The sequence below is a fragment of the Notolabrus celidotus genome, chromosome 14 (genome assembly GCF_009762535.1).
Source record: "Notolabrus celidotus isolate fNotCel1 chromosome 14, fNotCel1.pri, whole genome shotgun sequence".
In the NCBI taxonomy this organism is placed as follows: domain Eukaryota; kingdom Metazoa; phylum Chordata; class Actinopteri; order Labriformes; family Labridae; genus Notolabrus; species Notolabrus celidotus.
The window spans coordinates 17910380-17934971 of NC_048285.1; the positions used below are offsets into that span (position 1 = coordinate 17910380).

Consider the following 24592-nt stretch of genomic DNA (forward strand, 5'->3'; position numbering starts at 1 on the left):
TCTCACTCTTTATTTCGTGTGTGTGCATGAGCACTGCTGGGTTGCTCCTCTGGACCTGTAGCTATTTCTGTATTGTAGATGCAGCTAGGGACAATTCTCAGTGGGAGAAAAACACAAAGCAGAAACATGGCCTTGAAAAATGGTAATTTTTTTTCTGCTTCGGTATGTCTAATTTAATCCTGTTTTTGAACTACTGTTAGTACAACTGCAAACTTAAAAAAAATTAGAACCTTTTATTTATTCAGAGTTTTTGAGGCAAGTAAACTGATGCCACACACTACAGCACTTAAAACCTAAAGCAATATCAATCAATCAATCTTTATTTGTATAGTGCCAAATCACAACAAACATTATCTCAAGACGCTTTTACAAACATAGCAGGTTAAAACTATACTGTATGTTAAATTATTAACAAAGACCCAACACCAAGACAGGATACGACTCACTCTTATCTCATCTTAATCCACCATGAGTATTGCACCTCGCAGTATTTAGCTAGTTACAGTGGCAAGGAAAAATGTCCTTTTAACAGGCAGAAACCTTGAGCAGAACCAGACTCATGTTAGATAGCCATCTGCTAAGACTGAGTTGGGGTTGGAAAGAGGGATAGAGGAGATTGAGAGCAATGATAGTGACGAGACCAGTAGTAGTAGGAGTAGTAGCTGTTGCCGCTGGAGTCCAGCACGTCCGGCAGGCGGCAGCTTAGAGGAACCTAGCTCAGGGAGCTCAGGGACTCCAGAATGATCTACGATTAGTAACTTTCAATGGTACAATATGCCCTGCCTGTCCATAAATTGGCCTTTTCTTATTGAGGTGGTGAAGAGTCAAGTGTTATGTCTAACAAGTATCATCAGTCTTGACAGTAAGATGGCACTAGTGTTTTGGCAAACTCCAAACTAAGGGAAATAAACTAAACAAACAGCTGAGAGAAGAAAACATGAGGTGTCCATCATAATGTGTAGTTCACTCTCAACTGTCTGATTCCTGCACTACATTCACATCCCCTTACTTTAATTAGCTTTCATTGAATAAGGGTGGAACGCACAGGTGGGTTTAAGGCAAATAAACTGTATCTGATGTGGACGTCAAGGGATTTGCTGGCATCTCTGCTTCACTTAAAAAGTAAAAAAAAAAAACACAATACCTAGAATATGTGACACTGGTTTGCCTGGAAGCATTTTTCGTAAGACTTTTCTTTTGCACAGCGGTCTGCCACATCACATCACTGTGGGTGTTTTTTAATTGCCACAGATGGCTCTGCAATATAGAATGCTGAACAGGTTACTTTTAACAGCTGATGGAGGAAATTGCGAGTTGATGCACATGTGCAGCTATTATTTTTGGTCATTACTGTATGTGAGAAATTATGTTGTTACTTCCTTTTTATATTGCAAGCCTAGAAGTACAGTGTGCATTAATTAGCAGCATTTAGCAGAACAGACTTAGAATGTCATTTATAAGTATGTTACGTTAGGATGAGCAGAATCTAATTGCACTGACTGCAGATTATGAGCATAGTAAATTACAAGCAACTTTTTAATCATCTTGCATTTTAAAAATACTTGTTTATCTTCTTCATGCTCTATATTGAATGCTTTTCACAGCTGTGTTTCACTAATACTTGTGCATTGGTACTTCTTTTTTTATTACCATTTCTCTTTTACTGGGTTGTACGGTTTTCAGCAAATGTAGACATTTTGAACGTGACTTGACCTACCCATGATCAAGCTCGATATAGCTCATTAGTTTCACAGTAGTCTTAGCCACATGCTATGAAAAGAAATTATTCATGATCTGTATTTCTGATTAATGACACGCTGACCACAATGCAATGCTTAAGATACGTGAATTCTCACGCTCTTCCCTCTGTTGCTTTCACAGGCGAAACCTCACCAAGCTGTCGCTGATCTTCAGCCACATGCTGGCCGAGCTGAAGGCCATCTTCCCCAACGGTCTGTTTCAGGGTGACAACTTCCGCATCACCAAGGCCGACGCGGCAGAGTTCTGGAGACGCGCCTTCGGGGACAAGTGAGCCTTAATATATATATATATAACTATTTAACTGTTATTTTACCTTAGTGGAGTCCCTTACACAGTGTTTTCAAGAAAGTTTATTTATTTCTCAGTTATAATAGGAAGAACAGATGTTAAAGTGACACCTGAGAGAAACACTTTCACAGTAACAGCATTTGTAACCTGGCTTAGAGAGGGGATATTTTGTTAATTACCAGGCTTTATATTGTTCTACCTCTGTAGTAGTGTACATGATTTAAAAATACCTTATCTTAGATTGGAGTCTTTCAAAACGTCATTTCAGCCACTTTCTGAAATGCTTCATTGTCTGTGCAGATCTGAAAGCAATCTGAAAAAAGGCCACCTCTGGTTAGCATTTACAATCACTAACCCTCTGAATCTACATGGGAGTACCAAAGTAGCCTTTCCACAAAATAACACATCCTTTTTTCACCTGTGAATCATTCATCACTCTGTACTAGTCCATATCTGTTCTTCAGTTTATTTATGGTGCACAGAAGAAGCATGCAAAGCACATGTAACCCAAAGTTAGAATTGTCACTGCACCTTTGCTGTTCTTATGATGTTTGAGGAGATTACAAAAATAACAAGTATCTATAAAGTTTAATGAAAGGCCTCTTTTTTTCTTGCAAGAGTGTGTCATCATCAGTTTGTTTTACTTGCTTTTGTGTGTTACAGGACCATTGTGCCTTGGAAGATGTTCCGTCAGTCTCTCCATGAGTTTCATCCCATTAGTTCCGGACTGGAGGCCATGGCTCTGAAGTCCACCATAGACCTCACCTGCAACGACTACATCTCTGTGTTTGAGTTTGACATCTTTACCAGGCTATTCCAGGTAGGAACCATGCATACACATTGAATTGTGAAACACAATGCTAAAGAAGTAGAGTAAGAGAGAAAACAGAGCCTTGGGGTCATTCACAGCAGTCTGTTATCATTGGTGTAGGAAACTATTTTCATTAATGTAGCATTTAATGAATTTGACTTTCACAGCTGCTCCTATTTGGGACTTTTTTCCCCCCTAACTTAATGAATGCGTTACTGGAACCTCTGCTGACTTATTCACACTTTTTAATGAGCTTTCTTCTGCTTTGCTCATCCAATTTAGATCAACTTGTTAAGCATTGATATTGTCCTCTTCTTGTGGTGGTGATTGTTGTCCATGAAAGGCTAGAAAGGTTTGTTTTATCGTTATTGAATTCCTCCTCAAAGACTGTCTTAATTACCTGCTTGTTTTTGCTAAATTTTTACTTACTAACTGCAATCAAAAGACCAAACTATCAACACATAGGTTTCTTTACAGGTAAAGGCACAATTCAACCATTTATATGTTGTAACAATGCAGGTACCCTGGAAATTTGCATTTTCTAGCATCTCTCGCATCATATTTTCATATATGTCCTCCTTCCCCTCAGTGACACTATCCCAGCCATTGGTTTGCAGGACACAGATAGGCTTAATGAAGCCTAAACAGATTACAGACGTTTCCTATGACACTCCTTCATACAGACACAGACCTCCTCTAAATGTCCTCAAACCTAGAAGAGGAAGTGAGCCTGTAGCCATTTTGCTCTCTGGCCTGATGTGCAGTAAACTGAACATGAGCTGTTATTCTTTATCACAATCAAAAGCCCTTCATATGTTTCATTCTGTATCTTCAGGCTGTCGGATGTGGTGCTGATTGTGAATCAGTTTACTACATTTCTGTTGTTTCTCTGTTCAGTTAACATCAAACAGAGCAGACCTATTGATGTCCTCAAAATAGGCCAAGAATAATGTAAAATGACTGCATTTTAAAATTAATGATGAACCTCTTCTATGTGAATTGTGTATATCAATATTGCCTGATATTGGCACGTATTAGTTTGCTTTAATAATTGTTCTTTTTCTGCAATACTCAACAACAACAGAAAAGCAAATTATCATTGGCTGCTGTCAAGGCTTGCATACAAGTCTGTATTTTTACCACATGTTGGACACTCTCATAAAGTTTGTCTTAAGTGTTTCAAAACCTGAAGAACAGGAATTCCCCTGACTTCTCTATAAACACGCGTTCTAAAAGTCTTGGCTGACGAACTTTGTCCTGAACAAAGTTTCTTCACTATCAAAATCTTCCATGAAAAACATTTTAATGTTACACAAGATATGTAGCTTTCATCTAGATTATGTAAGTACAGAGATGATAATGAGTCCATTGAAAGAAAGTCCCAAAAATAGCTTTAAGGAAAAGTGCTGTGACCACAGATCAGCAGAGGGATACATGGTGTAGGCAGCTCAGCTGTGACTTAGCATACGATTACAGTAATCAAAGCTGAAGGGTCCAAAATGCTCGGCTACACACAAGAAGGTGGTGTATATGTAAACAGATGCATGCGCTTTGAGCAAGAACGGCGCTTGTGCTGAGTGCAGGAAAGTTAGAGAAAGAAAGATGCAGGTGAGTATTTATATCTCCACTAATACCTGCCAATATCAGGCAATATTGATTCAACCACATTAAGTCATTGATGTCACTCACCTTTGAGGGTTATTACGCCTATTGGCAGCACATCACTGCTTATGAAGCCTCAGAAAGTCTAGATTAAGCTGACTTGTTAGCTATAGAAATCAATTACCTTTTTAAAGATATAATATGGTAAAAAAAAAAAAACTGACTTTATAAATTACATTTTCAGCAATTTAATGTCATTTCTGTGTAACTACACAGGTACATTGAACATGTTCACTTTTTCAGGGGCTCTTAATTTAGCTAGTTACAGCGGCAAGGAAAAACGTCCTTTTGACAGGCAGAAACCTCGAGCAGAACCAGACTCATGTTAGACAGTCATCTGCCTTGATTGATTATGTCGAAGTGCTCATGTATTTAAACCAAACTGACAGAAGATTTTGAGACATTAGATTTTGAGGGCATGGAGAAAATCACTGATTACCAATATAGCAGCTGATACAGCAACTTCTTCTCTATTTGGAGAAAGATCCAATTTTACGCCAGTCTAGCTGTGAAAGCTGCACAGTATGCAACTTTTTTTTAACAAACTATTTTTGCAAATAATGTTCTTTATGATTCTTCATTTTCAAACAAATCTAGTGCAGACCAATGTCTACTCAGCTGTATTGTCCTTCAAATCTGCTGCAGACGGCGCTCAATGGCTTGTACACTGAACAGACTCTACATAACTGAACCATTTCCGAGTCACCATAAGAAGTTTTATGTAATATGTTCTGTAAAACAAGCTTTTATTTTTCCATCAGCACTTACCAGAACACATATACACTGGTACAGTATGCTGGTGATAGGCTTAATGATTTATTTTTAAAAGTATATCAGTTTTGATATATTTGATACAGAGAAACCACTTCAGAGAAGAAAAATTGACTCTATGTGCAAAAACAGTTATAACTAACATCAGATTAGGATTTGAGCAACCAGGAAGAAGCTACATGGAGGACAGTTCTTCTTTGTGACGCAGTGTTATAAAGTTCAATAATCAACCTTTGCTGTGACTTATGTAGCTTATTTTCAGCCTTGTTTGTGTCAATTCTACTTCCTTTAACACACCAGACAGACTGGTGAGAGCGATTGCAGAACCACCCACTCACCACCACTCTCGGTCAGCCAGGGGGTGGTCTGAATCATTTCGTATTTTGCCCTTGTGTGTAGCATAGCCTCATTTAATGGTGTATTCTTAAAAGTAAGAAATAAAAACCCTGTGAAGCTGACTTTTTGCCTTCTTTATTTACAGCATGGTAAGCAGTCTGCTAGTGTCCGTTTAACCTCCCTCATTCTGTGGCTCCAGATGGTGCCAAATGAGTTGCATGCTTTATTAGGTGTTGCAAATTTCCCTTAAAGACCCTTTTCATTGCTTGACCCTCGATGAAAAGGCCATGATAAATCACACTGAATTTCAGCAGACGGCTGTGCTGAGCGTCATCCATGATGCAGTATATTCCTCCATTACTCTGCTCACGCCGTCACTGCTGTGACCATTGACTCACACATCAGATGAGTCACTCTCATTTCTCGTGTGTCTTTGTGTGTGTGCGTGTTTGTGTGTAGCCTTGGTCGTCCCTGCTGCGGAACTGGAACAGCTTGGCAGTTACTCACCCGGGGTACATGGCCTTTCTCACCTACGATGAGGTCAAAGCACGGTTACAGAAGTTCATCCACAAGCCTGGCAGGTGAGACAAAAGCACATGGACACACAAACACACACACTTTTCTTGTAAACTGGTGTAAATCCACTTGCTGTGATTCCAAATTTAAACCACACTGAACAAGGAGCATAAAAATGTAGCTTAGCCCTCTCATTGTTTTTAAATATTTTCATGACAGTCATCAGCTTCTGTTTGAACATTTTTTTGAAGGGTAATTATTATTGTTGCTTCCATCAATGAACAATAATGAGCACATTATGTCACCGTGTTCACCTGTTTCCAAGGGCAACAGCACGGTTGTGAGTTGACTGTAGCTCCTGGGTGCTATTTTCATCTCCACTAAGAAGAACAAGTGCATGTTGAAGTGTGTGAAGTACATTTTTCAATTAAATCAAGAAGTGAATCATGTGGTCCTGGTGCATGCAAACAGACACACACAAATGCAGATGATTAAGGTTTGACTTTGTATTAGTATGATAAGTGATAACACCACATTTACCTACCAGTCATGCTATAGCGTGTGGGTGTGTGTGTGTGCGTGAAGGACCCAGGGCAGAATGGCACTGGTACCTAACATCAATGGCCTGATTGTTTACTGAAAGCTGATGTCACTCTTTGGCTGGGTCTGTGTAGGGCCACTTCTGACATCTGAGCTGTTATTGGTCAATGTGAGTGAAGCATTTTGATGCCATGACAACATTCAGCTTACTGTCAGAAGTGTCATGTTTGTGTTATGGGCACAGCACCAGTTCTAAGTCGTACACTGTAGCCATCGCTTACACTACTTTTCCCCACTTGTGATGCGGCTCCAAACTCGATCCTTTGTCTGAAACCCTGGTACATGCATCCTAGGATGGATTAGTGTAATGCCCTTTTATGGCCTTCCTTAGTCACATACCAGTCGGCTGCAGCTTTACCCCAGTGCTGCAGATAAGCGCGCTCACCAGGGCAGGATCTTATGCATAGATATTCCATATCCAAAAAACTTCAATTTGGTCAGTTTTTGCTAAAAAGGTGTCAATTTGGACGTAAAAGAAATGGCTGGATATAGTGCTGGATATAGCACTTCTTTTCTTTCAGGCCCAACATACAAATATTGACCTGGCTGGTTACAGTTTTATATGTCTGCATAAAGAAAGACACAAGTCACCTCACCTCACAATGGGGTTAAGGTCCATCCCCCTTACCCCACAGCATAACATACACAGTTATACTCAACGTTGCCTTGTGTAACATTTTTGTTTAACTCTCCATTGTTACTTAACAGAATATAGAGAGTGTGTGTGTATGTGTGTGTGTGTGTGTGGCCCTGGGGACCAACAGATGTCTTTTCCTTATTGTCTTCATAAAACATTTGCAAGCTTATTTAAAGCAGTGATTTTACGCAGCATTGCTAACATAAATGTTTACAACCTTGTATTCGTCTTTCTAAGGTCTTTGGTGTTTGCATTGCTTTGAATCTCAATGTGTTACCATGTGTCGATAAATGTCAGAGTGTGAACACACCAGAAAGACTTTGATCACATCACTCATCTGCCAAGACAAACAAATGGGGGCAAAAATATCTGGACTACAGAATCCAAGCCACACATATACTGTCTATTATTTTAGTTTGTATTTGAACGGTTTGATCTTAAATACTTGACTCAAGTATTGTCATGATACATTAATTGCAATGCATAATGTTCATGAAAGTTTTTTAACATTACGGCATGTTTGTTTTGTAGAATTATGTTATATTAAAAAATAGTTATTGTTTATTACTGCTTGAATTGAAATAGGACATTTCCTCTAATCGGCTTTATTATGGGATTTTTAAAATTTTCATAAAAGGTAGAGTACACACTTGAAGAGCATGTTTCTCATCATCAGTAGTTTGTAATTAATGTAATAATCATGTCTTATTTCCCATGATTCTTTTCTCAGTTACATCTTCCGACTGAGTTGTACACGGCTGGGCCAGTGGGCAATAGGCTACGTGACGGCAGATGGAAACATACTCCAGACCATTCCCCACAACAAACCTCTGTTCCAGGCCCTCATAGATGGCTTCAGGGAAGGATTGTAAGTCTGCTGGCATTATTTTGGACATATATCTCATTTTCTGGAGGCATTAGTGTCTTTGTGGTCTTCTCTTGATATGGTTTTAATAAATAATCTATAAGTAAGGCTTCCTGTCATATGCAGGGCCTCTCTCCTTTCTACAGTCCCCTTCTTTCCCTCTTTTCTTCCCTCAAAGCATGAATCTCTGAGTAAACTATGCAGCTCTGCTTTGCATCCCACAATTGAATCTGCCTTTCAACTCTAAACCAATCCAGGCGTATCATATTGCCTGTTCCCATCATTTCAGTGTTATCATAACCAGAATAGAAATGTTGGTTTCTAATGTGCAGCTCAGTCAGCGGTTCAGCTGGCTGGCGTGACATTGATCTTTCTGTGCCAGTGCTGATTCTTCTGTTTAATGAAAGCTATGGGTTGGCCTGTCTCAACCTGTAATCAAGTTCAAACTAGGAAAGCCTTTACGCTTAACTGCCTGCATCTACAAAACATTAGTCAAATAGTAATTAGGGTGTCTGACTCATTTGTAAAATAGTCTCGTAGTGTACACGCATCAGCTCTGTGATGATATTAAAACAAGGTGCCAGATTAAAGAATGGCCTGAACAGATGTTTTCATTACCACAGCCTGTTAGGTACACATGCCGTTTAATCACACCAACTCATTACAATGATAACTTTTCACCCAAGGACACTTTAAGGACAGTTGTGTGTGCACCTTCTAATTCTGTGTTCCTCTCCATCTTCAGCTATTTATTCCCTGACGGCCGAACCCAAAACCCAGACCTGACAGGACTGTGTGAGCCTTCGCCTCAAGACCACATCAAAGTCACACAGGTCAGAGCAGTGTGCTTCTCCGGCCATATCCAGCCTCAAATAACTTATACATTCCTGCCGCTGTTTGGCATTTTAATTCTAAAGGTCAGAAGTCTTTTTTTAGCAAACACACAGATCAGTGAGGAACTTTGTATGATAAATAAATGATGCAGGGGTGCATTGCATGAAAAAAGGAAGCAGAAGTAGGGGGCATCTTAATAGATGACACAGGAGGTAACAGATATGGTTTAGTTTTTCATTAAACAGATATTTTAAACATCTATGTCTGACCTTTATTATTAAGCAGCAGTGTATACTTGAAGTGAATGCAGTGAAGGTGTAAGAAATTGAACTGCAGCAGTTTGGAGGATCCATGCGAAACTTTCTGATATGTAGGAAGACATTTAAATACAGCATTTCCAGCAGAAAATTTTTGCTTTAATGTTGACTCGTCTTTGAACATTGTAACTTAACTTCTCATCAACTGTTGTTTTCCCCCCAGTAAAATGTCAGGGTTCCTCTTTTGATATGAGCAGAGTCTTTTTGCTCGAACACGGGACTGAAACTAAAAACACGCCTCCACATTTTCTGCTTCAAAACCTTCTGGGCAATTTCTAAACGTTCTCAGGTGCTGTTTGCACAGGATGATGTTACTCTCTGTGTGTAAGCACCAAAAGCTCACCGTTGTCTCATTTTTTCCCCTCAGGAGCAATATGAGCTGTACTGTGAGATGGGCTCCACTTTCCAGCTGTGTAAGATCTGTGCCGAGAACGACAAGGATGTGAAGATTGAGCCCTGTGGTCATCTCATGTGCACATCATGTCTCACTGCCTGGCAGGTACGTGAGTGGGTGGTTGATAAAGGGCTTGTGTGGGTTGGTTGCTTTGATTCAAGTATCATAACTCATACCTGTTGAGAGGAGAACTCAGTGTTGAAGTGCCCTACTCTGAAGACTTAAATGACTAATAAAAAGCACATAACAAAAAGATTTAAGCTCTTTTTCTGTCTCTGTCTGTGTTACAGGAATCAGAGGGTCAGGGTACAGGCTGTCCTTTCTGTCGCTGTGAAATTAAGGGTACAGAGCCCATTGTTGTGGATCCTTTCGACCCTAAGGACAACAGTGGGGGCTCCTGCAGGGGCCAGTTTGGAGCTGAGGGTGCACCGTCACCCAGCTACGATGATGATGACGACGACAGACTTGAAGACCCCCACCTTATGATGAGCAAACTTGCCTGTTCAAAGGTGAGAGTGTGGAAAAACTTTGCAAACTAAGAGAACTTATGTGTTATTAAGTCAGAGTTTTCCAGGCCAAGCTGTTTTGGTATTCTTCATTGATAAAACACTGGGGTACTTGGTGTAGTTGGTTTGATGCCCTGGGTGCTCCCCATGGGTTCCCACTGTCCTCTTCTTTTCTCTGTTTTCATGAGAGACCCATCCCTGCGCTGATGAATCACTCCTGCTGCCTTGGCCCTTTTATATTTGCGCTCTTCAAACTCAGAGCTCATATCTCCAGTCTTTCATCACCGTCTTTTAAGGTGCCACGGTAGCAGCTTTTTTATGCCTTCCAGTATTTGATATGTGAGGGCATTCTCCTCTTCTCAAACTTTTATGTGACACTGAGAGACTTCGTGCATTAGTCTGCTTATACTGAGATCACACACACTTTGATGTGATTCCTGGGATTTCTTAGGCTTTGATTGCTGTCCTCGCCTCTTTCACAACTTTGACCATTTCTTTAAATGTACCTGTGCACTATGAAGTACTTGGCTGTACTTCATTAATAATTTGTGACGATTTGTGTTTATTCATGTATTCTGTGATGAAACAAAACTACATTTTGATTTTTTTTGCTTTTGAAGGTGCAGGTATATAAGACATTTGGAAGTCGTAGTTGGAGTTTGAAAAACTTAAGGTTCACAGCAGCATTGTGGATCAATTCTAGGATGAAAGAAAAAATCTGATATGGTCAAATATCTCTGCTCGGATCTATCTGACATTTTGTTGTTATGTATGAATCCAGGTGGAGCGCCCTCCTTCACCCATGTCCATGGCTCCTCAGTCCTCTCTTCCACCTGTGCCGCCCAGGCTCGACTTGCTACCACACAGACCTCCCAACCCCCCTGGTGCCTCCAGCCCTGGGGTCACCACAAAGGTAACGGAACTTAAACCACAGGATGTGAGAAAAAGATGGGACAATGTTTGTTGTCCTGGATAAATGTTACTTTTTTAAACTCTTTGTGGGCTATGTTTAATGTAACATATTGCACATTCACATCTTTTTTTGTAATATATTTGTATGATGTACCAAACAGTTTAAGCAAAAAACACACTAACAGAGTGGCTTCAATTTGACTCAGGTTTTTAGTTTACATTATACCCTCTCCAATTTTCACCTTGATGCAAGAAAAGTGACTATAATTGTTGTATTCTATATAATGTATCTCTTTTAGAGTGTTTCCACTCACTCAAATGCTGCTTGAATAGAGATGAATGGAGACTTTGATGAGGCAGCTGAAATGTCTTCAGATTATAACTACATTTCCTTGGTGTTTTTCATCTCTATAATATTATTGTTGATCATGATGATGAATGCATAAACAAATGTCTTGCTGCTGAATGGATTATTTCCAGCTCAGATGATAACTGCACTGAGTTTCTGTAGATTTTACATCAATATTATATTTAGTCTAAATGGGCTCCCTCCATCTGTTTCTCCCCTCCAGGCAGCATCACACCACAAAGACAAGCCTCTGCCTCTCCCGCCAGCACTGAGAGACCTCCCTCCTCCTCCCCCTCCTGACCGCCCCCACACAGCAGGGGCCACCCCAGACGGACGGCTGCAGAGGCGGCCCTTACCCTGCACTCCTGGGGAGCCCGTTCGAGACAAGCTCCCCCCTGCACCTCCTAACCGGCCTCTAGCTGACTGGAACTCCCGGCCTGTCCCCAAGGCTCCAACCTCCTCTTCATCCTCATCCTCCTCCTCCTCCTCAACCACCCAGGTCTCCAGTCTGGGACTGGACATTCGAGCAGGTGTCAGGGAACTCTCCAACAGACACTCCCTCCCCCTGGCACTGCCCTCTGCTCTGGACACACGGCCCGACTCACAGAAGAACAACAGCTCCCTCAGTCTAGACCACCAGCTGGTTAGAGGAACTACACAACTCCACACACTCAACAAGCATTAGATCTGATGTGAACTTATTAGCTTTATTTACAGGTCTATTGTTCATCCTGTATTTAGTTTTTAGGATAAGCAAACCAACAGCATGCTGGCTTTTTAGGCATATGAGTTGCATTTCATCTTCTTATCTAACTCTTACCAAGGATTTCAAAAGACTACTACAACTCAACTATTAAGTTAAAGTGAATATGACTGATTTTTAGATAATGAAAGTAAAATATTCTGGTCTTGAGATGTCTTCATTATTTACTTCTTCTTGTTTTAGAACTTGGCTGCAATGGCTGGTCAAGATTATGAAAGCCCCAAAGTCAAGCCCTCCTCCTCAGCCAACGCCATCTATTCACTTGCAATCAGGTAGGTTATATTAGCATCATGATAACATTGAGATCAAGTCAGTCATAGTTGCTCAACACCCCCAAAATTTAACTTTAATTAATGAATCCTGGTTTCTATTTTATGCCTCCACATGTATTGCTTTTGTGTGACAGTGCTTGCGCTGTGTCTTTCAGACCGTCTCCCGCTCCGAGGCTGGTGTCAGGAGAGGAGGCAAGAGACAGTGAGGAGGAGTCAGAGTACATGATCCCCTCCTCCCGCCCCGTCCTGCCCTCCATCACACCACCTACACCTGTTGTGGAGACTCCACCAGTCCCAAGGCCTCCACAGCCTCAGCCTTTATCTGCACTCCAGACTCAGGCCCAGACCTCCACACACAACTCAATGTACTTATAACACTCAATGAAACCACTTACTGCAGCATGTTTAGGATAATTTACTTTTTTTTTATACAAGTTTGGTTTTTATTTAATTGTTTTTTGATGTAGGCTGACACTGGCTGAGTTGGAGGATGGACCTCAGATGTATGAAGCCATGTACAACATCCAGTCCAGGTCACAACAGGCCAGAGATTCAGGTATTTTGATTCACTAACCTTTGTTCACAGTAGGAGCGGGTGGATTCAGAAAATGAGTTTAGCAGCATGAGTCACTTTGATGCATACTAATTTAAATCTGTCCTTCATGCAGCACTTCTGTTTCCGACCATGCAAACATCTATGTTTTTTTTTAATCTCTGCTTTAACCACTGATGGAACAACACTCATTCTAACCAGCCAGTCTGATTATCTGAAACATAGTTTCACTTCAAAACCTCCACTATCTGAGAAATACACCTACTCTCAATGTAAGAATGCAGAAAATCATGTTTTTGATTTCAGTTTTGACTCATCTGAAGGATTATTAGAAAAAAATACAGATTTGTCTGTATGACTGAAAACCAAAAACCCTTTATGTATGAGTCGCTGCTGTAGACTGCCTGCTGCTGTAGATGTTCCAGACTCCAGCTGCTATAGACATGCCATCCGTAGCTAGCGGCAACAACTACTTCTATCCGTCTCATCGCTATCATCTCTCTCTCTCTTATTCTCCTCTATCCCTCTTTCCAACCCCAACTCGGTCGAGGCAGATGGCTGTCTAACATGAGTCTGATTCTGCTCGAGGTTTCTGCCTGTTAAAAGGAAGTTTTTCCTTTTAAGATGAGATCAGACTGAGTCCTGTCAGTAAGGGGGGACTGGATCTTCTCCTGTCTTGATGTTAGGTCTTTGTTTATACTTTAACATAGACTATGGTCTAGACCTGCTATGTTTGTAAGAGAGTGAAAATAAGCTACATAAGTCACAGCAAAGGTTGATTATTGAACTTTATAACACTGCGTCACAAAGAAGAACTGTCCTCCATTTAGCTTCTTCCTGGTTCCTCAAATCCTAATCTGATGTTAGTTATAACTGTTTTTGCACATAGAGAGTCATTTTTTCTTCTCTGAAGTGGTTTCTCTGATTTTTTGTATAGACCAAAAACTGATATACTTTTAAAAATAAATCATCAAGCCTATCACCAACATATTGTACCAGTGTATATGTGTTCGGGTAAGTGCTGATGGAAAAATAAAAGCTTGTTTTACAGAACATATTACATAAAACTTCTTATGGTGACTCGGAAATGGTTCAGTTATGTAGAGTCTGTTCAGTGTACAAGCCATTGAGCGCCGTCTGCAGCACATTTGAAGGACAACACAGCTGAGTAGACATTGGTCTGCACTAGATTTGTTTGAAAATGAAGAATCATACAGAACATTATTTGCAAAAATAGTTTGTTAAAAAAAAAGTTGCATACTGTGCAGCTTTCACAGCTAGACTGGCGTAAAATTGGATCTTTCTCCAAATAGAGAAGAAGTTGCTGTATCAGCTGCTATATTGGTTATCAGTGATTTTCTCCGTGCCCTCAAAATCTAATGTCTAAAAATCTTCTGTCAGTTTGGTTTAAATACATGAGCACTTCGACATAATCTATCAAGGCAGATGCCTGTCTAACATGAGTTTGGTTCTGCTCGAGGTTTCTGCCTGTCAAAAGGACGTTTTTCCTTGCCGCTGTAACTAGCTAAATACTGCAAGGTGCAATGCTCATGGTGGATTAAGATGAGATAAGACTGAGTCCTGTCAGTAAGAGGGGACTGGATCTTATCCTGTCTTGATGTTGGGTCTTTGTTAATAATTTAACATGGACTACGGTCTTGAGATAACATTTGTTGTGAATTGGCGCTATACAAATAAAGATTTATTGACTAATATATACTTCTTGAACTTTCATATACTCTAGCTTTAATAAGTGGTTCTTAAATTTCACAGACTATTCAGAGTTACCCCCTACGACACTGACAAATGGTCCCAGAGATCAGGCAGCGGAGGACAGGGAAGAGGAGGAAAACGGCTACGACCTCCCCAAACCTAGGCTGCCCATGCCCCCAGCAAGACGAACCCTTTCAGAATTGGGGGGATCATCTTCCTCATCATCATCTTCCTCATCCTGCTCATCCTCCACAGCTGCTTTCAGCCGCCTTTCTCTGGATTCAGACACCGTAGCTGCAGGATGTAAGTACACTTGTCACAAAACATTATATCAAATCACAAGATAACTGCTCTGCGTACTTTTTTGAATCAGTACGTCATTACATTTTACATAGCATCAGTTACTGAATTAAAAATGTAAAACAGCAAAATAATACAAGCTTCCATCAGCTGTGTGACTGCAGGTTGATTGGCTGATGTCTACCACATGATAGTCAGGTGAACTTACAAGTAGGGAAGAAGAAGAAGAAGATGCATGCGTGCTCACAAATCACAATACGAAAGTTGCCATTATACATTCACAGATTCGGCCCTCTCGGTAAGTGACACATCAATTGAAGATCACTTATATGAATTAGCACATGCTCTAATACCCTCATACCCTCTTAACTAAAACTACACTTTGATTACATTTTATTTAAGTGGAATTCAGTGTTTCCCCTAGAAAATGTCTCGGTCACAGTGGCAAGAAGACAATAGCAACAAAAGCAAAACTTTTGGTAGGTAGTTTCCATGTGATTTAATATATTGGAAGTGCCAATTATATTAATAAAGTGACATTGCAGTTTGAATAAAAAAAATCAAAATATTCATACAAAATGTATTGTAACTGGGAGATCAATCAATCAATCAATCAATCAATCAATCAATCAATCAATCAATCAATCAGACTTTATTTATAAAGCGCTTTTCATACAATGACATTGTAACACAAAGTGCTGTACATAAAAACAACTTCAAATAGAATAAATTAAGAAAAAGATCCCACCCCCAGCCCCGACCCCAAACCCACCCCACAATCCTGCAACAATAGCAATAAAAACAATAACAAATAAAATAAATAAAGAAAAAAGAAGTTGCTGAACGAACTGAGGAAACGCTCTCATGATATCTTAATGAGGAAACACTGGAGGTAAAATAAGATGTTAAAACTCAAAACAGGAAATTAAAATCACCAAAGTAAAAAACATTTCTAAGATAGTAAAACACAAAAATATTAAACCATTAAAATAACTTAAGATGCTAGACTTAAAATAAATAAATAAGTACATGAATAAATAAAGTAGAATAAAAGTGACTCAATTTGAAATAGATAATAAATAACGAAATAGAACTATTAAGATTAAAAATAAAACTTAGTTAAAAGCCAAACTAAAAAGGTAGGTATTGAGTTTGCCTTTAAAGATATTTATGCTCTGTGCAGCCCTCAGATCCTCAGGCAAGGTGTTCCACAGGCGTGGGCCGTGATAATAAAAAGCTGCCTCGCCGTGGGTCTTAGTTTTTACGTTTGGTACAATTAAAAGTCCACTACCTGAAGACCTGAGGGCTCTCACTGGCTCATATGATAAAAGCAAATCTGATAAATAAGAAGGGCCAAGACCATTAAGAGATTTAAAAAACCAATAAAATAATCTTAAAATCTATTCTAAAAAAAGATGTCAGGGTGAAGAATCCATGAAGACATATACAGCCCATTCAAAGCGAAGCGGTGTTCTCAGGACAAACTCATTCATGTTTTCCATATAATCTGGGGTCTCTCTCACCAGTTCTGTAAGAAAACACTGAGGCAGCACAGAGACTCCCAAAATGTAAATGATTAATCGCACATGAGCACATATTTGACAGTGGTAGATTAAAAATAATAATAAATAAAAATAAGTCTGTTAACATCAGTTTCATAAAAATGAAATCCCTTGGATCTGAAATGTGCAACTTCAGCCTCTATATTCAGGCCCTCTCTGCCAAAAAGCAACAAAAAGTGCTGATTAATCTATATTAAAGCACAAAACTCCTGTGACCCTCAAAAGTCCACTCAGGTTTTTTTTTTTTTACTGCAACCTGGTTTGAGGCCAGACTTAAGCTTTCAGATAAATTTGACGATTTACCAAACTGTGTTACAAAAGTGGGGGGAAAAAAAGACATAAATTGGAGCAAGCTCTTCAGTCACATCAGTGACCCTTGAAACTCAATAGACAGCAAGTGAGTCCTTAGGGGTGTGAATCACACATCATCTACCAGGATGTCACAGTCTGCAGCTACAATTTCAGCGGAGACATTGGGCAACCTAACAAGAGGATAATGGTACATTTTCTGTTTCGCTGTGCTCATAAGGAGCCTTTTCAGCAGTTCTGTAGCAAGCCAGCCTTTTATTTCTCAGACTAATCTCCTCGTCTCTGCAGTGAGTTGACATTTAGCACCTGTGATGATTGCCTGGTGTCTGAGTGTTCCACTTAAGACCTATATCTGTGTATCTGAGAACCAATTAAGAGGCTCTCAGACAAGCTGACAAGCTCTCTGATCAATTAGACTCTTTATGAGCGCTTTATTCAAGATTGCTGCCGAGGAGAGGTCATTCAGTTCATTATAAATATACAACATGTTAAAAACATGTTGCCTAGCTCAGACTAATGCTCACTGCAGCATGTGACAGGTGCCTTATTCACTTCCGAATTAAAATTTTAATTACTTCCTAGAAAGTGAATCATAAGTCGCATGAACGTTAATGGATTCTGAGGACATGGATTCTGAAGAAGATTGCGTTGTTCACATATATGTGTTCGACTGTTCAGCCTTTTCAGAGCCGGTGGAAGCTCCAGAGAGACCTCCAAAGCCCCTGCCCAGACGGATCAACTCTGAACGCCGACACAGCCCCGTCCCCCCTGTCCCCGCTCCTCCTTGTAGCGGGGCAACAGGAGGAGAAACCAACCCTCAAATCAGCAGTGAGATTGAGCACCTCATGAGTCAGGGATACTCGTACCAGGACATCCAGAAAGCACTGATGATTGCACAGAACAATATCGAAATGGCCAAGAATATCCTCCGTGAGTTTGTCTCCATTCCCTCCACCGCGCATGTTCTCACATAGCACACTCCTCGTGCCTCTCTCTCGTGTTTGCTCTCTCGCCCTAGCTTGGCCCAAGCCTGGTTTGGGTGTAGGTTGGCACAGCCCAGCCTGAATCCCAAAGCTCATTGCCTGCAGCACTCGCTCAGTGCTGGCTGATGCCCTACGCCCCCCCCTGCCCCCCCCCCTGTGGATTTTTAACTGGCTTACAGCACCTCTGGGAGGCCTCGCCCTGCACTCCATACGCTTTCAACAGTGTCTGGCCTCCTTCAAACTGATACAGTGGGCCTCTTTGTTTTCAAGGACATCTCTTGATGGAGCGCGTGTGGAACAATGATGGGACGCCACAGGACGCAAGACTTTCGTAGGAATCCTGGGAAGACAGATTCTTATCTTTCATGTTGAAGCCTCTTGCTGAAAATGTAACCAACACCTCACAAATAAAACTAAAAATGTATGTCCATATGAAATTTAATATATAAGTAAATATATATTAAATGTGTGTAATATATACAGTACGTGCATATACCATGTGTAAAAAATGACTTCAGCTTTGAGGGTCGCTGTTGGTACAGGCAATATGGGGTAGATAGGGACCAGATTGACGGGGGGGGGGGTTGCCTTTTAAGGCGGACGGAGGGATTTGAGAGAACATGTGAGGAAGAGGGAGAGTTCAGGTGGTCTCTTCATGGTCAGCAGCAGCTAAGAGAAGAAGAAGCAAAGCTTTTTCCAGATGAATTCAGTCTGTTCTGGCCTTTTGATTAACGTTGCTTTGGTACGTTTTCTTTTTCTAGGACAAAAAACAAAAACAAAAACAGGCTTACTTTGTTGTGTTGTATTTTTCAAAGTAGCATAATGATGGTTTCTGGTCTGATGTGTCTGGCAGTGTGTGAGTACGTATGAGAGTGTTTTGTGTTGGTGTGTGTGTGTTGGTGTGTGTGTGTGCCAGACCTACTCCTCATGTCCTGCTCTTAATGAACCCGTGTTCCTGTACAACATGAATGTGGTTTTACAGTCCATATACTCAGACCTGTGCTCTGTAAACGTACAACTGCTCTCTTCCTGCGGTAAGGCAGAGTGTAGCTGTAGAGCCTGACAGTGAGATTATTAGAGGACGTGCAAATGCGGACGATCCTGCAGTACCAGACAGGCTAGTGTTGTGTGATCCGTGTGGGCTGAAATGTTTTTCTGTCTTCGTCTAACGTCACTGGCTGGCTGGTTTGGATTTCTGTCCCCGGCTCAGTCCAGTATGAAACAAAAAAGTAATTGATTTTCTTTGGTAATATATTATTGTAATATGGTCATAAATATTGTTATTATAATTAATTCAGAAGTGCTTCACTGCTGCTACTATTGTTAGTGCTAAACAATTACGCCTTAAATGTACATTTGTGAATATTGTGTTTAACTGCATTCTCTTTCTTTAAAGTGACAGTATCACAATTCTTCACTTCGTAATGTAGCATACTTGAAAGTACAAGCAGCTTGTGAGCCTGCAGCCCTCTCAAGCTGTCCTCTCTTCAGTGTTTTAGACCTTTATTTTATATATATTCTCTGACTCTCTCAAGGTCGACTCAGCAAAGCAACAGCAAAAAGCAAATAAAATGTTCTCCATGTGGAAACCAGCCATTGTCTAGCAGATTCAGCCTCCTCTTTCATGTCAATTTCACTTTCTCAGCAGGGGTTCCCCTCCACTTGAAAGGGAGTGATTGCTGAGGTTTATTTCTTTCTTTAAGTAGGCTCATGGGTTTGCCGGCCCATCCCCAAAGTCTACATTGAAATCAGTATTTGGGCCATCTATAAAAACTCACTCAGGAATAATGTTTTGCTTAAAAAAAAAAAAAAAAAGTAACGTTCAGCCTGGCAGTCATAAACCAGAGGAGAAACCAGCTCACCTGAGATGACATGTAGCCAAAAGTATCCGCTTTATGAAGTCACACAAGTAGCCTATTACCTTTTTTTCTTTCATCATAACTTGCACATTGTTCGTATTGTTTCCAGCATTGGCAGGACAAGAGACAGCAGATTCATTTTCAGGTACTATGAATGACAAAGAGGAATAAATCCCAGGAGCGTTTAGGTACATTGACATGAAACTCTCCCAGTATATGAAGAATGTTTTTCTGGGGGGTGTAAATTATGTCGATAGCTAATCAGCCCAAGCTTTTTTCTGAGAAATGCTGCCTGTTGATGGAAATCCATTTCCGCACTGTCCAGCCATCCTCTAGTTTTTTCTGCTCGTAGTTGCCTTGAGAAGCTTGTTGAATGATGGTCGATAGAGGAGGTCCCCCGATCCTCGAAGCCGTACCAATTTGTTGATGTCTTAAGAGAGCATGTCAAGTAATCATCTTTTTTATCTTGTTATGGCACAGTATACCAGTTTGTGCTTAGATACTGTCACTCTAAAGAAGAGCTAATTGTATAAAGTTAGTGATATGAAAAGAAAATGTGCTGTTTTATTTTCTTTTTGCATTCCTGTACATGTATTTTGTTCCAAAGGTTTTGTTTACTTCTGTGAATAATTCTATGAGCAGTGCCATAAGTTTTAAAGATGGTCACCGTGTTTGGAGTCAGGCCTTGGTCTTGAAGAGTTCGTAGGTGTTGATCTCTGAAGGCCAGATTTGTGCAGTATTGCTTGAATTAATCTGTCCTCTCTGCCTTGTCAGCCGTATCAGACCTCTGTGAGCACCAGAGCTAATCTGGGAAAGGTGTCAATGTAAACCTGATCTCAGACCAGCACTCAGCCTCAGAGATGCCAGATACGTACCAGCCCCAGTTACCCCTAGTCCCTTTGTTGGGGTACTTCAACTTTCTGCCAGAAGAGGGAGCCGCTGTTCCATGTAGCTGTGTTGCTTCTCGTCAGTAAATGGCATTCATTAACTTTTTGATGGTTTTTAAAGCTCATATCACTTTGGAAGTATGCACAGTGCTGTTAATAAAATGATAAGCAGAAACCCTCACATGTCTCCACTCTTTAATACTATTTGAATGTGCAAATGTCTCTCAGAAATGAAGAATTTAAATGCAGATTTTAGAATAAAAGTGCAAGAATAACCAATTTAAAAAGAGACACATTAGGACGAATATACCAAAGTAAAGCTTATGCAGGGGATTAGTGCATTATTTATTTGCTGCGTATTTCCTTCTTTTTAACAGTAGTACTCTTACTTAAAGGAAGAAAGCACTCTTCAACTTCATTAAATACAGCTGTTTCCTACTCTCACTAGTCAAAGTGGGCCATTACAAGTGTCTGTTGTAGTTCAGCAAAAGAGATGAGAAACTGAAGTAAACTGTGAACAACTCTGGAAGCAGCATGCAGGTAGGGATCTGAGATTATTCCCACCGGTTTTGAAATTTATGTTTAGAAATACAGTGCTGAAAAAAGTTCAGCAGAGGTTGAAACAGACTGCTAGACAGGGTCAATACTTCACTGCTGTTCAAGATTTTGTATTTGAGGACCTTGGAAGTTAATGTTTTTAGCTGCATTAAGAACCAAAATCTGATTTGACTTATTGGCTGGAAAATCTAATCATCTTTACCTTTGCTACTTATGTAACTCAATACATCTGTGTGTGAATCAACAGACTGCTCAAGTCTCATGCTGAGCTATATGTACAAAAAAACAAAACATGCTATCACTTTTTTAAAATCTCGTAATTTCTATAGAGAAACTACTAGAAAACTAATTTGTTTGGACCCAAATATTTCTACAGTTTCATATATTTCTGTTTACATTTTCAAATGTTTGCATGCCTGTAGATAAAGACAACATTGTTCAACTACCCGAAGTTACTCATTGATTAAAAAGTCCCAATAGGTAAATCTGAATGCCACTGAAATCACATTAACAGTCAATAAGTCTTTATTTGGTATAATTTCAAAAACCTACAGTGTACTTGTCGGGAAATTGGCCTGGATGCCTCAATAACATTTCTTTAACAAGGCATTAAAGGTATTTTACTGATTTTCAAACATCAAAAGCATTTTCAAAAACAGCAGATTATCAGAGGGTAGGAGGTCAAGTGTGGATGCTGATTGTCTAACTTTTTTTGCATATATGGGGTCACAGTCATTCCCCCCTCCACAGTAATTGCAGTTTATACAATGAGCCTCATTTGCCAACTTCTTAGAAAGACACTTCTGACAAGACAAGATTCTGACATTCACCAAAATGTTCATAGCTGGGATTTATCCTAACTCTGGAGTCCCATTCTGCAGGCCAAGAACAAGTTCATAAATCTGCATTAAATTGCCTTTTAGGAAGCGTCTTGAGAAAAATCTTAGGGGAATGTTAGTGAATGAGGCCCAAAGTCTCCAGTGTGAGGAGGTTTCTGAGACTTTCTAGGATCCAAAAATGAAAAGGAAAAATAACACAAAAATGCATCCTGGACTACTAAAGAGGGCAACTTCATGCCGTGAACCATTTCTATCATGGACCAATAATCTGTTCTACCCTCATCCTTCATCTTTTTAAAATATTAAAATAAAAACAGCAATAGAACACAGTTTCATCCAAATAAAATCATAAAAATTAAACTTTGTTTCACATTAGAGAAACACAAATCCATGAAGAGGAACCACAAAGAAACCAGTGCTCTGAACATTAAATAAAAACATAACTGGCATTACAAAATGTTGGGATATTCAAAGGCTTTGATTGACTTTATAAGGCATCTTAACATTTTTAAACCTGGCTGTTTGAAAGGCTTCAACTCAAACACATTCAGATAATCTGAGTCAGTGAAGGAAGGACAACAAAACAAAGATAACTTCGCATAACGTTGACTCTTTTGTTAAATGTCAAACAGATTAAAAACCTGCTTACACACAGTTTATTCTAAACTACACAAACTTGGGAAAGACAAGGTGAGGATGTTAGCCCGTACATGTGAATGATACTATGTAACTGAGTGACCTGCATTTTCCTATTCAGAACTTAACTAGCAAGGACCACGCCACAACAATATGTGTTTGTGTTTTCTGAGTGTGTGTTGTGATCAGTAGTGAAACTGGGGGAAGGCTTTTGTGTTCTGGGCTAGTCTGGGATGGACTGAAGGCTGGACAGAGGGTGACTCAAGATGCGGGCCCTGTCTCTGGTGTTATTCTGCCCGAACTGATCTTAGCCCAGACTATACCTAGAATTGGACAAAGACTTGGGAGAGGCGAGGGTTGACTAACTGGGATGAGAAAAGGGGGTTATAAAGATGGGGAGGGTGGGTGAGTTGAAAAATCAAGTAGGGTGACTATGAATAAGTAGGGTGTCAGGTTATTGAAGGTGTGGTTTAGGTGCGTCCTGCTTCTGAACCTAAGTTAATCAATTAACTTAATTAAAAGGAAACATGAAGGTGAGGCTGTAACTGGCTGTTGGGGAAACAATGCTGCATCCCAAAAAAAATTCAGTGTACAGACTCTAGAAAAACTGGAAACCTCCACAAAACAAACAAAAATAAAAAGACATCTTTCATAAAAAGCACCCAAACAAAATAAAACACTGTCTGGTCATTTCTTTTTGTTTTTTTTAAGGAGTTATTTTAAATAAAGAAATATATACATAGATTATAATATGTACACTTGATAAAGAGCTATGTCAGGCTGCTCTTCAGTGATCGCTGTGCCTGAGGTGATGCTTAGTCTGATATAAAAACAGTCCCTGGTCAAGTTGTGCTCTAACTATTGTTCTACGGACGATCAGCAGTATACAAGGCTCATGTGACAGAGAAGCCCAGAGGACATTCTAAAGGTGTGAGGGTGGAAGATTTATAAGCAGTAAGAGTTATGTCAGTGCTCAAATGATCTCTGATTGAAGCTCAGGTTGCACTCCAACAGAAATGCGGCGTGAAGAGCTGTAAGTAAAAGCTTGGAATAATTTGATTCTCGGTCCAACGTGACGGGCAGGAAGCTGAGCGTTTCCATGATGTAACTCTGGGATGAGGAGCTGTGGTTGAAGCTTGAAAGCAGCAGTGGGGTCTGAGTCTCAGAGGGAAGAACAGGAGCAGCTGTCCAATCCTTAATTCTGCACATCCAGGTATGCACCAACCTTTACTACAGAGGGCAAAACACACACATTTTAAATCAATAACAAAGAAAAAAAGAGGGGCACACATAACTTAATAGTGTCATCAGAAAAACAGCATATATTAGTTAAACTGTTTATATCTACCTGGTTGCTGGAAGGCTGCTTCTCTCCGTTCACCCCCAGCAGCACGGCTTCCTCAGTGTTATCGCTCTTCATCTCCACCACAATGTTATCTCTGCTGGACTTCTCCTTAGTACTGCAAGAGCAGAAACGTCTTACAGGCAGAAATATAAACATGAGAGATTGCTTTCTTTTTCGCGACCAATGAAGTGGGAACTACTTTTAAACAAAATGAATTAACACAGCTTAAGGCTGGATAACTATTCAGGGTCTAAAGGGTTTAAGATGCATCATATCTTGACCTCTCAACATCATGTGATAGTCATACTTACAGATCTTGCTTGCCAGACCTTCCACAGAGTTTTCCCTTTTTGTAAAGGAAGTAGAGTACACTGCCGAGGATGGCCAGCAGCAGGATGCAGATAATGATTACTGCAATGATGACACCACTGTTCTCTGGTGGGGGAGAAGCACA

The 24592-nt window shown here is 40.2% G+C and overlaps 2 protein-coding genes across 5 annotated transcripts in view; one reads left to right on the top strand and one right to left on the bottom strand.

Moving 5' to 3' along the window:
* The window catches only part of cbl (Cbl proto-oncogene, E3 ubiquitin protein ligase), a 46048-nt gene extending 25113 nt beyond the window's left edge, over positions 1-20935 (top strand). Inside the window, exons 3-16 of the mRNA XM_034700666.1 lie at positions 1882-2028; positions 2713-2869; positions 6089-6210; positions 8113-8250; positions 8993-9080; positions 9766-9897; positions 10083-10301; positions 11080-11211; positions 11783-12202; positions 12506-12594; positions 12750-12959; positions 13062-13150; positions 14921-15163; positions 17710-20935. Of these exons, the coding sequence (XP_034556557.1) occupies positions 1882-2028; positions 2713-2869; positions 6089-6210; positions 8113-8250; positions 8993-9080; positions 9766-9897; positions 10083-10301; positions 11080-11211; positions 11783-12202; positions 12506-12594; positions 12750-12959; positions 13062-13150; positions 14921-15163; positions 17710-18005 (2482 nt within the window). The 3' untranslated portion in view covers positions 18006-20935. The remainder of the gene's footprint in view (positions 1-1881; positions 2029-2712; positions 2870-6088; positions 6211-8112; positions 8251-8992; positions 9081-9765; positions 9898-10082; positions 10302-11079; positions 11212-11782; positions 12203-12505; positions 12595-12749; positions 12960-13061; positions 13151-14920; positions 15164-17709) is intronic.
* Positions 20936-21825: 890 nt separating this feature from the next.
* The window catches only part of mcamb (melanoma cell adhesion molecule b), a 44962-nt gene continuing 42195 nt past the window's right edge, over positions 21826-24592 (bottom strand). For all 4 annotated transcript variants that reach the window (XM_034701311.1, XM_034701313.1, XM_034701312.1 and 1 more), the window contains 3 exons: positions 24450-24573; positions 24142-24253; positions 21826-24023 (listed from right to left, as the gene is read on the bottom strand). In XM_034701311.1, coding sequence (XP_034557202.1) covers positions 24021-24023; positions 24142-24253; positions 24450-24573 — 239 coding nt within the window. In that variant the 3' untranslated portion in view covers positions 21826-24020. The remainder of the gene's footprint in view (positions 24024-24141; positions 24254-24449; positions 24574-24592) is intronic.